Genomic DNA, 20,748 nt, shown 5'->3' on the forward strand with positions numbered 1-20,748 from the left:
GTTTCTTTGAGCTTGGTGTGTATATATCTTATGACCTATTTTATGTAGAACATTGAAACTTGGAACACAACAAGACAATTTGAATATGAATTAACCTATGACAAAAAAGTTGAGGTGGGCGTGGCACATCCGGGTTGAATTACTAATTGTTTACATTTTGGGAAAGGGGCATAACTCGCATAGGATACATTTGTTCAAAAAGGAACTTTGCACACAATTACCTCATGATTTTGGCCAGTTTGTGTTAATAGGTCAATTGTTTCAGCTTTATAGTTCCAAAAAAGGAACGGGTTTTGAAATTTCTATATTTTCAATTTTCTATTTTGACCTTTATTGACTCTTGTTGACCTATATCTTTTGACCTGTATGATGTAGAAGCTTTAAATTTGGAACACAACATAACATTCAGAATATCAATTAACCTATGCAAAAGAAATTGAGGTGGGCGTAGCACATCCGGGTTAAATTACTCATTATTGACAATTTTGGCAAGGGACATAATTCGCAACGTTTACATTTGTTCAAAATGGAACTTTGCATACAATTACTTCATTCGTTGAGCCACGTTGTCTTAGAAGTTCGATTGTTTCAGCTTTATAGTTCAAAAAAAGGAACAGGTTTTGAAAATTCAAAATTTTCAATTTTTGACCTTGACCTTTTTTGACCCTGATTTTTGTAGGATCAAAGGTCATTCACATTGGCTATCTATTTACACTTTTATATTTGCTGTCCTATCTCAACTTCCGGTTTTATAGCCGTATATAATTAAAAATTTGGATGACTTGTATCTCGTAACCTTGACCTTTGTTGACCGTCTCCCTTTCAATGTCAAATGTCATTGACCTTGGCTATCTTCTGATACTTTCATTTGTGAGGGCTGTCTACTTCCGTTATAACAATCTTACAAACAATTCTTCTCAACTTTAGACTGCTCTTGCGCGTGATGTAATTATCGTAGAAGGTTGATTTTTTCAGAGTCTTTAGCATTTTGCTACATTTGCAAAGTCCCACTCTGTGCCACGTGTGGCTCTAGTATATACTTTAAACTACATCAAAATTAGGTCAACCCTTACTGTTTCTGTTTAGAATCTTACATTCATATACACAAGCATTTTTGCTAGACCCAGACCCATTTTTGGGGTAAACTGTGTTTAAACAAGCAAATATAAGGTTTACATTCCCTTAATTTGGGGCTAACTTGTAATATTTTTCCCCAAGCAGAATATGGAAGAGGTAAAGCAACAGCTGCGGCAGTCCACAAACACAAACCATTATTTCAAGGGGAACCTAATGGACCCAACATGATCACCCCAGTCCCTGGCCCCCGTTCACAGAAACTGGTCTCTCAACTCTCAGATATCCAGGTAAGCATAATGTGACTGTGTGACTGAAATGAAAAAAAAAAAAGATTGCAGGCAGCAGGATACATACACCCACAGCAAACATCAATTTTAAACTTGTTCTCCATGGAACCCATGAAAACTCAAACTTGAATTGTGATGTTTGGCAAAAAATGTATCTTGCTTTTTCACTTTCCTGTGTTTGAATTGAGTAATTTTACTAAATAAATGTATCTAATTGATGAATTTAATTCCTGTATATCCTTGGCATTACAACTAATAGTGAGCATTTTTCATCTAAAAATATATATGCTGTAAATGATATTTTTGAGCATGTAACCTTAAATGGCTGTCTGTTTATGCTTTGAGAACTATAAACAATATTTAGTATCTCGAATTTGATTTTTACAGAATACTGGTGCTGTGCAGTTTTTTGCTGATTATGATCACAGTTTAGGGAATTATTTATTTGATGTAGATGGAAACGTTTTATTAGATATGTTTACTCAGATAGCCACTATACCTATAGGTAGGTAACTGATCTGAATTTCAAATATTGTCCATGAGGACTTTCTTGTAGATTTGCTGAACTGACAAACTTTTGTAGTTCTTTGGCTCTCAGGCTTTCCAAATAGTTGAACACACCCTATGTTTTTAAAAGCACTTACGAAAGCTGTAATTGTTTTGTGATTAAATACAAATTTTCTGTTATTAAACTTCAGAACATTGAGGTATGAAATTGTATGAATTTTCTTGTTCTAGGATACAGTCATCCAAGATTAATGGAAGCTCTTAGAAAACCTGAAAACATTGTAAGTATAAGATAGTGCTTGAGGTCCAATATTTTACTGAAAGTCCATATAGAGCTGTAGAATAATAGAAAGTTCTTTAAAGGCCAGGTATTTGGTGACATTTAAGACATAATTCTGAATGAAAGTGAACCTGTCAACCCAACATGTCTGTTCCCGAATTATCCCATATGGTTTTGTCATGGAGGACCACTTATTACTAAATTTTAATTCCAGGCGTCATTTGTCAACAGACCAGCTCTTGGAGCTCTACCTCCTAGCAACTGGGTGAACAAATTAAAAGATGTTCTATTAGCTGTAAGTTATGTTTTGCTTTTCAGTTGTCTTACTAACTCCACAATCAGTGGTGGAGGCAGGCTGCCCCCACTAGCAGCCCTGAATGCAAGTTTTTCGGGAATGACTCTCATAACTATGTTAGAAATTCAGGCAACCTCAATATTTCACCCCCCTCGGATATCAACCTGGCTCTGCAACTGTCCACAATAAGAGATGTCATTGTGGTACTCTGAACTAGACATTCTTGTATCTATAATAGAGCCTATGTTACAAATTGGTCCAATACTTGTATAATCTAGATATCAGACAGGCTGAAGTGATAATCTATAGATTTTATAGATTCTAGATTAGTTTCTATTACTCTGATGCTATCATCAATTTGATTGTTGAATTGTGATAAAGACTGAGAGATGTTTGAAGTGGTCTGTCTATCTATCAGATTAAATTGACTATTTGATTACGTCCTTCACAGATCAATCCATATATAAATAAAAAAGTATTTACTGTGTGGACTCTCTGAAAGGATGCTGATAGTTATAAAAGGAGCTTTAGAGTCGCATCAGGCTTTCCAGAAGCATGCATAATTGATAATATTTGAATATTTAACCTTTTAAATCTAGTCCTGTTATAGAGAAAATCAAAGTTTGATCAAGGTTAATGTGTTCATTATCAAACCCATAATACCCATGGGTGCCTAAGAATTACTATACAATGCCAGAAAATCATTGATTATGCATAATTAGAGTTCTGTACCCCTTTATTTGGCCTTTAAAAAAGCATCATATTGATTATATCACAATAGCAGTGGCTTTAAATATCTAACGAATTCTATCTTAATCTCTCTGTTTTATATTGACTATGTCAGTAATATTGGAAAACTGTCAATCTCTTAGCTTTTAGACATGATTGCTTCATTATATTTGACATTTACTTCCATCTCAATTGGAATTTTGTCTGAGTTTAGTAGACATTTGTAGAAGATATTCCAGATGTTCATGACACTACTAGTCTCTATTGCATGATATTTGAAATTAAAATTAATCCTGTTAGGTGGCCAAATATTAACAAGGTCTAATTGTGATTTTAATGTGGACCCAATCTTAGCCTCCAGTAAATTGACAGACTATAGGCCCACTTTCTCTTTAAAAAACACCTGATGGTAGTTCATTTGAGGAGTCCACTACTATACAATTAGTGCTCCCAATTTTGTCATGCTTTGGACAAGATTTTGGGTTAATGGAATTATTTAACTTTCTACAGGATATTTACTTTATAAAATTTGTGAGCTCTTTGACAACAGGTCCTAGTTTTTAAAATGGAATTATTATGTATGTTGTAGGTAGCCCCACCAGGAATGAATCATGTACAGACCATGCAGTGTGGCGCTTGTTCTATAGAACACAGTCAGAAAGCCATCTTCATGTGGTACCAGGTGAGAATAGCATAAGCTATAGAATATATTTGAAATTTGAATTGAGTTTTCAATGAGTGATATTTGATTATCAATTAAAAATAAAATCATGACAAATCATTTCACACTGCACGGCATCACCATTCTTCATTAGCACAATTAAGTGCAGAAGAGCAGGACATAATACTCCATTAATTTTATTTCTCATCCCAAAAAGTTTGAAAACAATCTTTAAAATTTGATTACAGAGACATCGTCGAGGTGGCCGACCGCCCAGTGAAGAAGAATTGAGATCGTGTTTAAGCAACTTAGAACCAGGAACACCAAAGATTTCAGTTTTATCATTTTATGGCGGCTTTCACGGACGAACAATGGGTAAGAAATACAATTAGTAAATATGATTTTATATTTATCTTGTGTTATTTTTATTTCACGGAATTTAGTCATCTTTCGTCATTATTTTAGTCTCTAGGAAAGATATATGAAGATCTGACAACCTCTCTATCCTTGATTCAAATGAAAATAGCATTACTTCTGGAATCAGCAAAAATTTGATTAAAATGTACACTGAGATATCCGCTTCACAATGTATGATGTCATCATATTCTTGCAATAAATGCAATGGTCCACTTTCTTGTTTCATGGAAGTTTGTGAATGCAGCCATTTGATTGGATTGTATGCTAGTGAATGTAGCCAATCTGAGTCTTTGACAGAAAGACTGTAAAAAATAATTACTCATGAAATCGAGGGCTCTTATTGGTTGTATCAAATCGCTGACCTGAAATAATGAAGTGGACCATTTCAGTCCAGGTATATGATGAAGCCAAAATACCGTGACCATTGTAAAGATGCTTCTATTATACCTAGTCACTTACTAGACAATGTTCCAAGCCAATGTCTGGTCTTTTACAGGTGCCCTGGCTTTAACACATACAAAATGGGTCCACAAGCTGGATTTTCCACAACCTGATTGGCCAATAGCACCATTCCCTAGATTGAAATATCCTCTGGAAGAAAATACCCGTGAAAATCGAGAAGAGGAAGATAGATGTCTCAATGAGGTCTGTATTGGGTAGAGTTTTTATTTTTCTCTTTGGAGTCTATAAGCAATGCTATCAATGCCATTTGTGAACAGGCTGTAGCGTTGTTAGTTAGAGGGTTGAATTCTTAACATGATGACATTTGTTTGAATCTGTCAGCGTGTAAAGGCATGGTGATCTTAAAATTGTCATCTTAACTCATTATTCAGCTGAACCATTGGTAACCAAAACATGCGTCCCATTTACTAAATCTAGAGGTTGGCGTTTGATCTCAGAACCTATTATCAACCAAGATTCTCCTAAAAAGGCCTGACAGGGCTTTATATGGGTATGATACATGTCATTGTATTGTAGGTAAGAGAATTAATGGACAAATGGGCTAAGATTGGTAACCCAGTAGCAGGTATTGCTGTTGAACCTGTACAGTGTGAGGGGGGAGACAATCACGCTTCACCTTATTTCTTCCAAACTCTTCAGAAAATTGCTAAAGAGGTTAGTTTAATCCATATGAATTTATTTTTAAATGTAATTTTTCAGTAAAGACGTCTCATCAAGGTTTTTCCAAATATGCAGCAAGACTTTAAGCAGAAACCTTGGACAGAAGCTTAAACATAAAATCCTTACAGCTGTTTATGGCATATCAATGATCAATGAAAAGGAATATCTGCATATCTGTCTTTAAGAGGAAACATCTTATAGCTCTTCCATAGAAACCTTTTTAATGTAACTATATCTAAAGCAAACTGTCTAGAAAAGATTATTCTTTTTGTATTGTTTAGCATGATGCTGCTTTATTAATGGATGAAGTACAAACAGGATGCGGTTCCACAGGAAAATTCTGGGCTCACGAACATTTCAATTTACCCCAACCTCCAGATGTTGTTCCCTTTGCCAAGAAAATGATGACTGGGGGCTTCTATTTTAAACAAGATTTCAAACCAACAGAGGTAATGCTTTGAAGCCTATTTTCTCTATTTTTCCCTTTAATTTTTTCCTTTTTCTTTTTAATAAAATTTAACTAGCGTAAACAAGAAAAGATAGAATTAAAAAATATTGGATAAAGTGTTTTGTCATACTAATAGGATTGCCAACTGGAATGGTTAATGTTAATTGTTCATTCGATTTGAAATGTTGATATTGAAGGGTGCCAGGCCGGTGAGCTGAGGGCACGTGACTGCGGTTAGGGAAGTGGACTAATAGAGGTGAGATATTGTAGGTGAGTCAGGTTTTCGGAAAAAATGGCCATCATTGTCATGATTCTTTCTTTTTCTAATTTGTGTTTTAATTTTAAACTGTAATTAATCTTTTATCTTCAGCTTTGATAAAACTTTCTTTTAACAAATTAAAAAAAACCATCGATTTTTAATACAACTCAATTTTGATATGAAAGAAAGAAATTAATTTCCAAATCCAAATTTTACTATCATCCTATATTCGAAACAGGGTGAGTATAAACAATAAACATTACCATTACTCTCATATTGACCTTGTTTTTTTTTCTATATTTTAGGGAAATCGTATATTTACTACTTGGACTGGAGATCCATCAAAACTCTCCATGTTAGATGCAGTGGTGGATGTAATCCAAGAAGAAGATCTAGTTAATAACACCGCCAGAGTTGGACGTTATTTAATGAGTGGATTATATGAAATGCAGGTATGTATCATGAATAAATTAACTTTACATGCGCATATCATTACAGGGATATCGAATTTTCAACACATGGTTTGGTGATGCAGCAAGAATGCCGTTATTACAAGCCGTGCTAGAGGTGATGAAGGAAGAGAATTTGATTGAAGTCAATACTCGAGTGGGCCATTATTTTTTAAATGGTTTAGAAGGGATACAGGTATGTGCTGGAATGGTTGTTTGTAGATCGTAGATGAATGTTACACCAAATGTCCTACTTTCTTTTCAAATTCAAAAATTTTGATATGATATCTTGTATTAGGGGGTGAGAGCTGACACAAGGCGGACTTTTGGAAGCACTGACTGTGGCATCAGAATTGTTCCTAGCTTAGAACCTCTGAATAGGATTCAAATCCACAGCACCTTATCACCTAGCAGAGGACAATCCAACTTGTTCTCGACTGAGATATTCCACTTCCATAGTAGTGAAATTTGTCATGATATTACTCACTTCTTAATATCTTTTATACCCTAAAAAACCCATAAATTTGGCGATTCAAAAAATCAGACTATTGAATAAATTTGAAAAGAAAGTAGGGTAGCCTCTAGCTTCCAAACTGTATGTATTCATTTTCATATTTATATTTCTGAATATGGGTAGTTTGGCTTTTCAAACTGCAGTACTGGCATGATACATTGGTGTATCGATATTTTGTCATACGCTAATTGTATTGCATGGTTATATATCAATATTTACATTAGCTTTTGTTTTATCCATTGGACTGATGCAAATTTGTGTGGCGCTTATATCACAATAAATGCCATTGACTCATCACCAAAACATTAGGCGTAGTAATTTTAGTCAATGACGTCGTTATTCATTGACGTCATTGCATCAAATAGACGGTCTCCAATGTAAACACTCTTTGTTTCAAAATTAGAATGTCTTGGAAATGTAAATATAAGCACTAAACTGTTACTCTATGGCAGTTATGGACGTATATCAGGGAAAAGGTTGGCTGGAAAATTAATCATAAATACGCTTAGCATTAGTTTATTGCTTAAATACTTTACAAAAAGCATAAAAGACAAACAAGTCATCTTTGCATCATTATAGTGCTAAATATTGTTGATTTCATTTGGAATATTGAACAATTGCTTTTTTTAAAGTTTTGTGAACATTAGAAGTACCTTCAGCATGATTATTTTTATTCCCTAGCAAAGAATGCCTTAGAAACATTCCGTGTTTGAATATTTTTATTGTAGCCATGTGTTTGTAGACCGTGTTTTCTTGTGAATGTGTAAATTACTATTCTTGGGTTGTATAACGGCTTTGAGATTTTTTGCTTGCATTTGAAATGTGGGGTTAGTTTTATGATAAGGCATATGCTTTAAGGATATATTTATAAACAATAACATAGCAGCTATATTAACCTGATATTTCACACTGTGGAAGTACGCCTACGTATATCTTATGCTTTAGTTTTTAACTGTTTAACAGAGCTACAATTACAGATAAATTGCTTGATTAACTTCATTGCACATGCTTACCCCAGTCAGCCCAATTTTATGCTGCTTAGAATGTTTTGGGAATAAAAATCCACTTTATCATTGCTATAAATGCTATCCAGGCTGAACTCAAAAAAAATTATTAGAGGTCTAATGTGATAGGATCTTGAAGGGCTTCTCTTTTCTGTCACTACGCCTGCAAATCACCATTCAAGATTGAATTTTGTTTAACATCTGCCCACAAACATATTGATTATTGACTGTCATTCACTCCCATAGCTGCCGGTATGAAGAGGTCTGATAATTTTAAGGGCAGAAAATTATGAAAGTTGGTCAAGTTTGAAATATAATATCAGTAATAATCAAGTGTAACATGTTATGTATTTTGTAGAAACGTTATCCAGGTATGGTAATGAATGCCCGAGGATTAGGAACATTAGCTGCTATAGATTTCTGTGATGCTGAAACTAGAGATAAAGCTATCTATAATATGAAACAAAAAGGTAAGATCAGTAGGCTGATACACCTTACCTTGATCTCAAGATCGTATAACAGTGGTGGAGCCAAAGGGGGCAGAGGAGGCAGTCGCCCCTCCTCGAAGCCCCGGAAGAGAAATCTCATAGTTAGGTTAGAAATTCGGGCTATCTCAGATATTTTGCCCCATCAGACGTAAACCTGGCTTCCCACTGTCGTATAATTCATGGATATTAAGTATCAGTAATTCTGTCCATCAAATGAAACGGGCAACACCTATGCCTATTCTTTTCAATTGCTATACAGCTTCTTCTCTAGCTATTTAGTTCAAGAATACATTCATCAGTGTACACAAAAATATATGAATGTTTGAAATTACTTTCAGATTTGCTAACTAATTATATTTCACTATTTTGCGTAATCTTTAGTCATTTGTTTATAGATCCCCAAAATTCTACAATTCTTTGTATTTCGACAAGGTTTGATATGGAGAACTTGCAACAAAATTTTTGGGATAAGATTAATTGTTTGTTTATACTCTTAGTATTTTTTGAAAAGATTTTGATTTGGAGAACCTGCAACCATTGTTGTATTGTATAAAAATTTTGCCATAAGATTATTTCGTTTGTTTGTACTTTGTGAAAAGTGTATGTCTAGGTATTTTATTTATATTTTGCATCCTGTTAATTTCAGGAATACTGATTGGTTCCTGCGGAGAGAAAACACTGAGATTCCGTCCAACGCTGATGTTCCAAGAACACCATGTGGACATATTCACTGATATTTTTGATAACGTGTTGAGTGGATTAAAGAAATAAACTAAACTGAAACCTTTTGGCTCAAATTTTTATTTTTCCAACAAATATTTAAATCTAGTAGTAGAAATTGACCAAAGATTAAATTTTATATTTGTTTAACAATGAATTCCAAATAATTATAGGGATATATCAATTTAATTATTCAGTTTATAAAACTGTTAGAGCTTAAATTCAGCTACATGTATATCAAGCAAAAAGCTGAGTAACAGTACAAAATCCAAAATCAGAAATGCAAAAGGCCAATGTAGTCAATTTTCTAAATGTCTTTTGTAATTCGCCTTGCTGGAAATAGATCTAAATGGCTTATAACTTATTGAACCAAGTGAAAATTTCGTCCTGAGTATTGTTACCAGGAGCTTAAAGTGAGCTCTTTCAGCATGTAGACCAAATAAATTGTTGACTGTGTCCCTGTATGTATATTCTATAATGATTAACTAATGTAATTGCTCACACGTCATCTTTTTTTTAAAATATTTCATGAAATGCTTCATATATATTGTCTATTGTCAAATTTCATTTTTCTCATTTTATGTTGTCAATAAATTTGAATTTTAAAGTATAGCAGTTGTTATTTCCCTTTCCCATTTCACAGTTAACGAGCCCTACTTTTCTGAATAGTACACTGTGTTTCTCAAAAAATCTAATGATCAATTTTTGTCATAACTGTGCTATTTCTGTATGGCTTTTGTAAAGAAAAGGTTTCCCCAAATCTCCAGTCTACAAATTGGCATTTTAAATTACCCTATATTACCATTCTAAACCTTTTTAAAAGGTTCAAGATCTTGCAATCATCTTAAGCTAGGATTCCATATACGCATCATGCGGACAAAAATGGCTTTTGCAGATCCATCCTGCGTCAAATATGATTCTATATGTGCGTTAAACGTATGCGTTATCTTTCTTGACGCACAGACTTCTAGACAGATGGATTCTTTGGCGCATAAAAAAAACAAGGAATCCCCACAAAATACGTCACATTTGGAAGATCTCTGCAAGGAAAGGCGTCCGGATGCGTCAAAAATCTCTACACCCGGCGATTTTTTGTTGTTGACGGATACCGTTTCTGCATATATGGAATCATACCCTCTTAAACCAACCATTTCGATTTATGACGGATGATGCATATGGAATCTTAGCTTTAGTCTACTATAAATTAACAAAAAAATAACATCAGTTTTAATCTTTTTATTTCTTTCCATCATTTATATTATAAATTTCTTAAATAGAAACATTGTTTATTATTTTCAAACATGACACCACACAGCTTGAATTTATTGTGACTAGTAACTTTCTTAGGTTAATTCTAGTCTTACTTGTGCACCAGAGACACTTTTTTTGTACCTTTTTTATGAACCCATTCTGTTCTATGGTCTACGCCTCCGGTGTTGCTCGATTCATGAGTTATGAACAGATTCTGGCTTGGAAGATGTTGATTGTACTGTAAGTAGTCTAATACGCCCTTGAGAGAAGAACTCATCAATCGAGCTCCACCTTCTTTCTGCTGAATGGGATCAAGAACATAGTGTATACATAAGAAATATGTGTCTCTAGTCCACATAAAAAGACTTGAAAAACCTCTTTAAGAATTCTTCAACAGTTCGGTAAGACGACATAAACAGCAAAACAAATTTTGTAAATATTTTCAGCAGTTACACCCATTCTGAAACTTGCAAACTTCTACAATAGTCAATTAAATCAGGCAGTTTACTTTCATCTCATAGACCTCTGAAGCTAGAGAAGAATATTTCTAATGCAAAAAGAATGCTGTCTCTCCAAAGCTTTCTACACCTTTGCCAAATTGAGGAAAGCTAGGAGTCAGCAAGTTTTTAACTATAATACACAATTTCACAAATTTAGGTATTTTACTTTTGCAAATTTTGGCATTATGCATATAATATTTTCATGACATCATCTTTGTAACTTTATAACTAACAAAACAGGACAGAAAACTTAATATAGACCATACACATAAAAATTGGGTTAAAAATTTACTTTTTTTGTCTTTTATTTTTAGATAAAAATTCCTTGTGAAAAAACGTCGACAAATCAAGTACAAAATTTCTAGCATGACTTACACGTTATAAATGCAAACATAATTTCTTATATTAATTCTTTTTTTTTCAATTTGACTTTTTTTTTTCCTTTCACATAATAAACCTTAAAAGATCTATTTGGTATGATTTTGAAAGCAAAACCTTAAAAAACATAATTTATAATTTTAATTTCCTTTTCTTTTATTTTACCTGCATTTTAGAGTATTTTTACTTGAATTAAACTTTAAAGAGATAGTTGTAATGATTTCAAATGCAAAAGCTTATCCTAACACATGTCTTTTTGTCCTTTTTTAATCTATAACCTAAGATTCTCAAATTCTGATTGCACTCATCTGAAGTAGACACTTATCCTACCCTGAGCCTTATTCGTACCTTATTCAGTTTATATCCAAAGATTTACAAATTGCACACAATTGCTACACAAGCTACAAAAGATCGTACAAATGGAAAACATTATGAAATGTGAATAGATCACAGATTATTTTAAGTCTGGCACTCAGTTGATAGAATACATGTATTTCTCAAAGATGGAAGGCTGAAAATATGTTTATATATGATGCATTAAATTAAGTTATAGACTAAAACTGAACGTTTCACGTGACGGACATATTTGTCGCAGAATTAGACGCCACTTCACCATTAGTTCCAGTGGTGCCATTGGTTGTTACTTCGTTTGGTAGAGTAGGTGGTTGATAGCTCTTTCGTATTCTTCGATTTCTCTTACTAGGTTTCTGAGGCTCATTTTGAGGGTTCACGTGGTGCTTGTGTTCCTGTGCCTTTTTAGCTGCTCGCTGCTGCCGTGTATTTTGAGCTACGGCACAAACGTGGGGATGAAGTTTGACTATGGTTCCAACAGCTTTTGTTCTGCCCTCTCTGAATACCATTTTCATATCTGGTTTGATATATTCTGGATTTTTAATAAATCGGAAACGGACATGAGCTTTATCTCCAGTACGTAGATGTTCCTCTGTCATATTTAAAATGGTTGCAGTCTGCCGCACACTTCCCACATGAACTGCAATCAAAAAGAAAATAAATTGAATTTTGATGTCCTCCTATACTGAACCTGTTCGGTAGGGACGGGCAATGCTATGTAGAATGCACGGATGAAAATTTTGATTAGACAATAGCATTAGCCTTTTGTTTTTCAATCTCAATCTCTACACAAGGCCTCTGTTTATTGTCTTATCAGAATGATTTTTCCATGTCAGCCACTCTGACCTGTATCATTGAGAGGGTGATACTGTGTTTTAAATCAAAAGGTATTATTCTGACGCATGCTGGATTTGAACTTTCAGGTTAGCCACCAAGCATCTTTTTCACTGAGCCAGTGGTTCAAGAAATGGTTACTAGTATTTTCAGTTGTTAGCTGGAGAATATCTATTATATAGAAATAAACAGGATATACTTACCCATGGCCTGGTAGCGAACACTGATAGTAGTAGGATGATGTAAAACTAATATTTCTCCTTCGAATTCCCAACAGGCTTTAGGTTCTAACTTTGGAGAGACCATCACCATTCCTTTTCTAATGGCAGATCTTTTTATCTGTGAAATATTGAATTATCATTTTTAAGTGAAATAGAATAAAAAAAAAATGATCGTTCTAAAGAAGATAGGCACATATAATATACAGTGAATGATACTCATAAATAACTTCTAGCTAAATTCATAAACAACATACAAACTTAAGAATCAAAGTGTCATTTAATCAAATATTTTTCTTTTGTGAAAAATTTTGTCAAGAATGTGGATTCTATGGAAGTTTTTAAGAAAATCTGCAAGTCCAAACAGTGAGACGTGGGCAATATAAAGACCAATGTTAACAATAGTATTTTAATTACCATTGTATTATATAAGACATATAAAATTAAAGTAGAAGGTGATAAAGAGGGTCATTAATCTCTATTATAAGGAGTTTATTGTAATCAGTAAGCCTAGAGGCATTAGATAATAAAATTTTACTGTTGGCTTTCACAGTTTTTATATGATTATAACACTCTAGGTCAGTTAACATACAAAATATATTCTATGCTTTATTACTACCATAATACGACAGAATTAAATAGCTTTATACACTTTGAATTTGATTTTCACAGATATAAGGAACACGGCCATCAAAGTAAGGACATAAATCAAATACATACTAGAGGCCAAACAATTAGAAATCAATCCAGAAAAATTCATCCCCTTTAGAAATTAAGAAAATATTATATTTGCAGATGAAATGGCTTCAATAATTGTCATGCCATGCTAAACATACAATTAACTAAACCATACATAGGCTATGGATACAAGTTATTTTAGTATTTTGACAGCTATTGCTCAATATCTAATTTAATTAAACTATGGGCTATTGAAAATAATTTTTGTTTAATATTGAATTTGATGACTCACCTTTTTCAAGGCAAATGAAGCAGTTTGTCCTCCCCTGACCTCCTTAACTGGCATACGTTTCCGATGTATACTCTTGATAACCATTGGTTGAAACTGTCCTAGAGCATCAGGTCCCAGTAATAAGTTATCATTGAGTCTGATATTTCCTTGTAATAGAGTTCCTGATACAACAGTTCCTACTCCCTATAATATAAAACATATCACATGACAAAACTAAAAGATTTATAATATACTAAGGGACATGTTTAGTTTATGTTTCAGACAATTCCAGATTCTCATCAAAGCAACCATGATATAATTAAGGAATGACCTGAACATTTTTACAGTTTATCTATGTATAAACAGAAAAAACTGGTGTACACAGTATAAATCTGCGTAGCGCGATACCATTTTAACAGAATCGTGATTAAATTATTTTGATATGCTTTCTACTAGCTTTCAGTAGTAAAATATTAAACAATCCAAAGAGGATTTGAAACAGACATTAACCTAGTCTTAGTATTAGTAGTATGGAATTTTCACAATTTTTATCAGATTCTACAGAATTAAAGGGAGGTAATAGAACATTATAAACTTACAGGAACTGAGAATGTGTCGTCTATTTGAAATTCAGCAGGTTTTGATAAATTACATTTCACTCGTGTTGATAATAAATTAAGGAACATTTTTAATAATTCTAAATTTTCTCCAGTAACATTTGATACTTGGAATATTGGACACATTCTGAAATGAAGATTAACAAATTGAAATTTTAACATTATCATCATCATTAACAATGGTTTTCCAATGAGTTATCATCTTTTACAATTTAAACTATAATATCAAATCAAAGTTCTTTCAATTGTACTTTCAATTTGACGCACAGCACAAGTCCAAGTAAGAGAAATAACAGTTTTGTATGTATGTTGGAAGGAGTTATGCCAAAGCAATAAAGCTTGGTATACCATTTAATTCAACATTTTCTGCTAATAACAGCATTTTTTCTTATCAAATCAACTGACACTGATTAAGTGATTCAAAACTTTGAAAAGTAGAACCAGAACAAATTGTTATAAGACCATGAACAAAAAGAGCAATTCAATTATTTGATCAAAAGGAAGAGTGTTAAAGAGTTTTCCAAGAATGTAAGTTTGTTTTCCAAACCTACCTTTCTGAAGTAAAGTTGGTTGCTGAACAGATGACATCATCTTTAGTCTGTACCATGACTGGTATTTTACGACATCCTTGAGACTTTAATATTCTTTGTAAGAGTTTCAGAGTATCTTGAAGAACATTGGGTGGACACATATCAATTTTAGTCACCACCACAAATACAGGTACATTCAGAGCTAACGCTAATCCCAGATGTTCTTTAGTCATACCAATAATACCAGCATTAGCTCCTATCTATAAAACAAACAAAAAAATTGATATTTTATGGTGCATTGGGAAAAATTAGATACTAAACATTGGTCTAAATTTCCAATTCTGACACACCACAAATGTGATTCTGCTGAACACAATTGGTCATACACAAAAAACATAATTCTCTTTCCTAGTACACAAAAGTGTAGTGTAGTGTTACTTACCATTAACATGGCAAAATCTGGAGCATGCCCTGTCATTCCAAATACAGTTGTTTTTAAATATTTCTCATGTCCTGCTAAATCTATAAATGTAACAACCTAAAAAATATAAACACAAAATTCTTAAATACAGGTCTAGATTAATACAAGATACTATCCTTTCTTTTTTCAGATTCTTATTGTTTTAATCAAATAAATGTAAAATGACAAAAGCTATACCTGACCCTCTACCATAAAATCACGCACATGGGTCAATCTTCGGAGAAACAAAAAATCTGAGGTCACAGTATGTATATATACCTGTCAATAAGTAACATCCCTTTAAAAGGGTGCACCTTAAAACACAGCCAGTATGTATATTGCATTGGATGCTCTTACCAATCTGATCAAAAAAATATCAACAGTGCTCCAGTGTATTTGTTGACTGAACGATTCTAGTTTTAAATTAGTTCATGAACCTACCTTAGCTGAAGCCTCGCAGATTTTAATCCAATCAAGATGGCCGTGGTCTGGTTTATTCACAACATTTCCTGTAGAATCAAATCCTAAAATATCATTTCCTACACTGCTTGTTCTTCCTGTTTCCATTTCATGTTTGTGACGGAACAGTTTCTGTCTGGCAATTCCTCTACCATTGTCTAAATCACCATGAGTTAAAACACCGAGTAGGGTACTCTTTCCTGCATCTACATTTCCTACCACTGCCACTCTATAAAAACAATATGAACATCATTAAGTTTAAAGGAATGAAATGGTGCCCTTGTACATACTGACTTTTACAAGCTAAACCTGAGACGTTAATGTTAGGTTAATGCAATGAAGTGGAGTTTATGAAAAGATTTTCTGTTTTGCAAGCTTTTGTGTCCTAATGAAATGAAAATGAATTTTCAGGATAATTTTCTAAACTTTTTGGATTAATGAAATGAATTTCTATAGTTTGTAAATGAAATTTCTAAACCTGATCAGGGTAATGGATTTACAGCCTATATACCGGTAGGGCTAATGGAATAAAATCGACATATTTCAATGAGTTATTATATAAGTTAAGAATTGAACTGGTACAGCATGCATAACTCTGCATTCATTTTAAAGAGTTCATAAGGCTAATAAGTATTTTTTTTGTAGTTCATAGGTCAATGACTTTGTTCATGGACGGGGCTATAACCCTAGGCTATTTTTCAGCTTATCAATTAAATAATTAATCTAGGTCAGTCTAAAACATTACTTTTTTAATTTGAATTTTAGCTCAGTTAATTGTTAACATGTGAAATTCCTCAAACTGACTGAGTTTAATATAGAAATATATGTGTCATTTTTATCGTATCTGATCATTTTCTACTTCTATCAGGCAAGACTCACAAAATAACCATCATATAATTCATGGGCTTATCTAGATTAATCTTAAAAATAATTTAAATGTATGAGAGGGATTGAAAATAATAATCAATGAAGAAGGTGTTATCAAAAAATATGTAAGAATATGATATACAATACTCCAGTTAATACTATTGTAGAGATAATATCTAATACTGGAACATAGTAGACAGTAGACATTAGGATGTTAGCATAATCAATATAAAAACGATATTAACAATAATGAGAAATAAACCACAGGTGGTATAAAATACAGGTGATTTAACAGATAATAACTAAACAGCTGGACATTTCATTATTATATTCTATTACACTGTCAACTCATTAATATTCTTCAGATGTCTCAATGTGTGGGTTTTATCAACATGTGACTAGGCCCACACAGGTAAATCTCATCTACCAGGTTTACATGTGACTAGGCCCATATAGGTAAATCTTATCTACCAGGTTAACATGTGACTATGCCCACACAGGTAAACATATAAAAACAGGTAAACATGGCTAAATCAACAAAATTTGACTCTATCAGAAGCAAAGAATATCAGATACAAAATTTTATTAAGTCAATGAATTCACAAGCTAGTCCAATGCTGTCCACAAGTGTTCCTGGTCAGGAAAGAGATTAGGGTGGTTGAAAGGTAACAAGTTACTATACAACTGAAGGCACTGGCACAGGGTTAGTTTATATGAATTTGCCTAAAGCTGGTAACCCATTCAGAAAGTGGCATGAATGTTTAAACAGATGACTTTGGTAATTTCAATACATACCTGATTTCCATAAAATCTGAAGACTCTAATTTTTGACGGAGTAAATATTCACAGACTTTCCCTTCCTCGACAGCTCTTTCTCTCAGTAAAACACACTGCAAGTCTAAAGACTCACAAATACTGGTTAAAGTAGCTACTGAGGCTTTCATATCATCTTCTTTTAACCCTGGTTTATCTCCCTCTTTAATAATAAATATATAGAATATAACTTAAATATAGCCATATTAAAACAGAACAGGTAAACATTTGATTACTCAGAGTTCCATGCAGTGTGATCTTCAGACAACTGACCTGATTCAGCTCAGGGTTCAAACTGATTTTTAGAAATTTTCCAACCAGATTACAATACACATACATGGTCTAGAAAAAGATTTCTGAATATCCCTACGTTTAGCACCCTTTACTCTGTGTGAACATACTGTCTAATTGCATTCATGAAATGTTTAATTGACAAAATTGCATTTTTCAGTCTTCTTGCAAATAGGATTGAAAAAAGTTTAAATTTTGTCATCTTTAGACTCAAGAAACATGAGTATAATTTACAAAATATTTGTAATATGATTCACAAAATTTGTGATCAATTAGCAATCATCCCAGGGCATTATTAAAAAGATTAAAATTATGATCAGTCTCCAATATACCAAGTCACAAAAGATTTAGATATAATAACTATAACTAATGATAATGACTATGATATTACATCAGGTATATTATTAATTATCATTCATTACATAATATTAAATAACTCACCTCCAGTTCCTACTTCATATATAGTTTCTCCCTGACCTTCATCTGTTCTAGTTTTAATTATTTCTGTTAGATAATCATACTCTTCATTGTTGGGACTAACCATTGAATGCTGAAAATGTATTGCATGAAATAACCTTTTTATGTTGCTTATTTAAACTCTAAATTTAAAAGCAAGATTGAATTTATAAGGTCGATAGGTTGAACTGGTTCAAAAATAATTCTTTTTATAAAAACTGGTATTAAGCATAAGCACCAGTACAAGTATTCCAATGAACAAATGAAACAAACATTAACCAAATATGACAGTGTGGTAAAATTTGATCGATAATCATCAATCTTTGTTGAACACATATATTTTTAATATTTTGATTCTAGCCATATTTGCTTCTGTGAAATACATATACGTACATTTACAAAGCATTGTCAATTCAGAACGAGTCGGGCTTGTATTATTCTGTCTTGACATAATCTTATAATTTGGCCTTTACAATTTAATACAAATATATGAAATATACAACCTTACCTTTGACAGCATAGAAGTCATTTCCATATCAATTTCATCATTATCAGGACTAAATAGATTATCTCCTCCATTTTCCATTTCTGGGCTGGAAAACCCCTCAAAATCCATAGCCGCAGCCATTTTCAATTATTGCCAAATGATGCACAATTTGTGCCAAAATAATTTGTGAGTTTATATTCGTTAAAAATTAATTTAATTTATAACAAGTGATTCCAATAAAAATTTTCAAAAAATGAATAAAATGTGTTAGTGCAAGATGATAATACAACTCTTTCTTAAAATGGTGCAAGTGGAATTAAAAATAAAACTATGAATTCATATTCTTGTGATCATTTTTTGGAAGGGCTTTCTGACTGACCTCTCTTCTCTGAAAAATAATTTATAGAAACACTATTTATATGACTGTTAAATCCAAGTCATTTAGACACCAAAGGTTATATTCAATCATATCTAAACAATTAGGGCTCAAACATCAGATTTATAACTTTAAATGAACTTTTCCATTGAACGGCTTTTGATACATTAAGATCACAAATTTTTTAATGAACGTCCAGTTGATTCCATAAATCCTGAATGTGCAGATCTCATCAACTGAGATCCTCTTAAGTAACAATAGCATCAGAATAACAAGAGCATGGAAGTAATGCTCATATATAAACCTATTCTCCGTGATTAAGTTATTGCCATAGATTATGTAATGAAGCTAAAATATTTATTAGAACTCTTGGCTTGCTCAAAAATATTTTTTCAAAAAGCTATACCTTTGCTTAGGACATCATTATAACATGCATTTCAATCACATGTTAACTGCCTTATTTCACTATGTCACACCTCGTTCAAAAGTATTTGTCATAAAAGAATACAGCGACAAATCAACCATAGAAATGAACTACCAATTTCCAAGTTTGCAGCAAGATTACAAACAACAATATGGATAATTTTCGGTCGTAGCTTGCTATATAGATAACTTTATAACATTTCACAAACATTGACCTTTCTGATGCAAACACTATCTAGCTGATGCAACACCATCGAAACTTACCTTCGGTAACTATGCTGAATTATCTGGTGGACTTTAAATTACTTCTGTTGTTTACGTTGCATGAACATGTCATCATGGCACGATACCGGAAGTTGCTCGCATTAAATGGATTTAGGACCGAGGGAAATTGTTCTAAAAATAGAAAAAAAATATGATTATGTTTTAAAAATCAAATATAATTATACGGACAAAACACTTTTCCTAGTCTAGAGTTTTATTTCCGTGCGTAATTTGACAGATTTGAAACATTTCCGACAATTTTGTTATTTCAGAAACTTGCTGCTCGGCTAGTAATTAAATTATAAGTTTACTTCCGGTTAGAAATAAAAATTAGCAAATAAAACGCACATCATTTACAGTATTTGTATGCATACAGCAAAGTTCAGATTTTTGACATTTATATCTCAGTAAGTTTTCTTGTACTGTGTCTCTTTTAAAAATGTTGCACGCTCTGCAAAATTACAGAATTGTGTTGTCATCTTGTGTAAGCAAGTGACATAAACGATACAGTAAATGATGGGGGTGGGGCGCATTAAATGACATTTTGACATTTGCATTTGCAAGTCGTAAACCAGCAGTACTAGATTAAAGCTTAGTCATTTGATAACTGACATAAATTTAAAGGACAAGGATTAAATAGGGTGGGGTAGGATCTTAAATTAAACCAGCTTTAAATGATACAGAAATAATCATAATAGAATTTCTTTATAATATCAGGCAAATATGCATGCAGAAAGGTTTGTCCAAGAACTGCTTGATAGACAGGGTCTGCAGTTATGAGAGAATTTGTCTTAGAAATATATACGGAAAAGCTAACAAGCTACAAAAGGTGAGGTGTAAATATTGTTTTCCATTTCAGGTCTTGACATTGAGATTCAGCAAGCTGACATGCAAATGGCTATCGGCATCTAGATTATAACATTTTATACAGATGAGAATAAAGTTTTGTAGAAGTCCTTCACTTTCT

At 32.8% G+C, this 20,748-nt stretch overlaps 2 protein-coding genes across 2 annotated transcripts; one reads left to right on the forward strand and one right to left on the reverse strand.

Annotated features, from left to right (window-relative positions):
- Positions 1-1,301: 1,301 nt before the first annotated feature.
- Positions 1,302-9,308, forward strand: LOTGIDRAFT_156617 (hypothetical protein; the record flags this gene model as incomplete). The annotated part of the gene is made up of 12 exons (XM_009047249.1): positions 1,302-1,364; positions 1,752-1,869; positions 2,103-2,152; positions 2,366-2,446; positions 3,765-3,857; positions 4,085-4,211; positions 4,750-4,898; positions 5,232-5,369; positions 5,657-5,824; positions 6,388-6,534; positions 8,408-8,519; positions 9,184-9,308. 12 exons carry the CDS (start codon positions 1,302-1,304, stop codon positions 9,306-9,308), a joined length of 1,371 nt encoding a protein of 456 aa, XP_009045497.1.
- A 2,163-nt stretch (positions 9,309-11,471) lies between these two features.
- LOTGIDRAFT_185412 (hypothetical protein) lies at positions 11,472-19,654 on the reverse strand. The gene is made up of 11 exons (XM_009047250.1): positions 19,501-19,654; positions 18,740-19,106; positions 18,217-18,325; positions 17,467-17,647; positions 15,787-16,033; positions 15,328-15,423; positions 14,907-15,145; positions 14,338-14,482; positions 13,760-13,942; positions 12,775-12,910; positions 11,472-12,377 (listed from the first exon to the last, which is right to left on the reverse strand). The coding sequence occupies exons 2-11, from the start codon at positions 18,857-18,859 to the stop codon at positions 11,956-11,958; spliced, it is 1,878 nt and encodes a 625-aa protein (XP_009045498.1). The 5' UTR covers positions 18,860-19,106; positions 19,501-19,654; the 3' UTR covers positions 11,472-11,955.
- Positions 19,655-20,748: the final 1,094 nt, after the last annotated feature.

This window comes from Lottia gigantea, assembly GCF_000327385.1.
Source record: "Lottia gigantea unplaced genomic scaffold LOTGIsca_11, whole genome shotgun sequence".
Classification (NCBI taxonomy): domain Eukaryota; kingdom Metazoa; phylum Mollusca; class Gastropoda; family Lottiidae; genus Lottia; species Lottia gigantea.

Excerpts from the sequence above, each read along its gene's own strand:
- LOTGIDRAFT_185412 (XM_009047250.1), bottom strand. The coding sequence starts at position 18,859 with ATGGCTGCGGCTATGGATTTTGAGGGGTTTTCCAGCCCAGAAATGGAA. Across the intron at positions 18,326-18,739 it reads TGACTTCTATGCTGTCAAAG|CATTCAATGGTTAGTCCCAA; the intron begins GTAAGGTTGTAT and ends ATACATTTTCAG. Across the intron at positions 13,943-14,337 it reads ACGACACATTCTCAGTTCCT|GGAGTAGGAACTGTTGTATC; the intron begins GTAAGTTTATAA and ends TTTATATTATAG.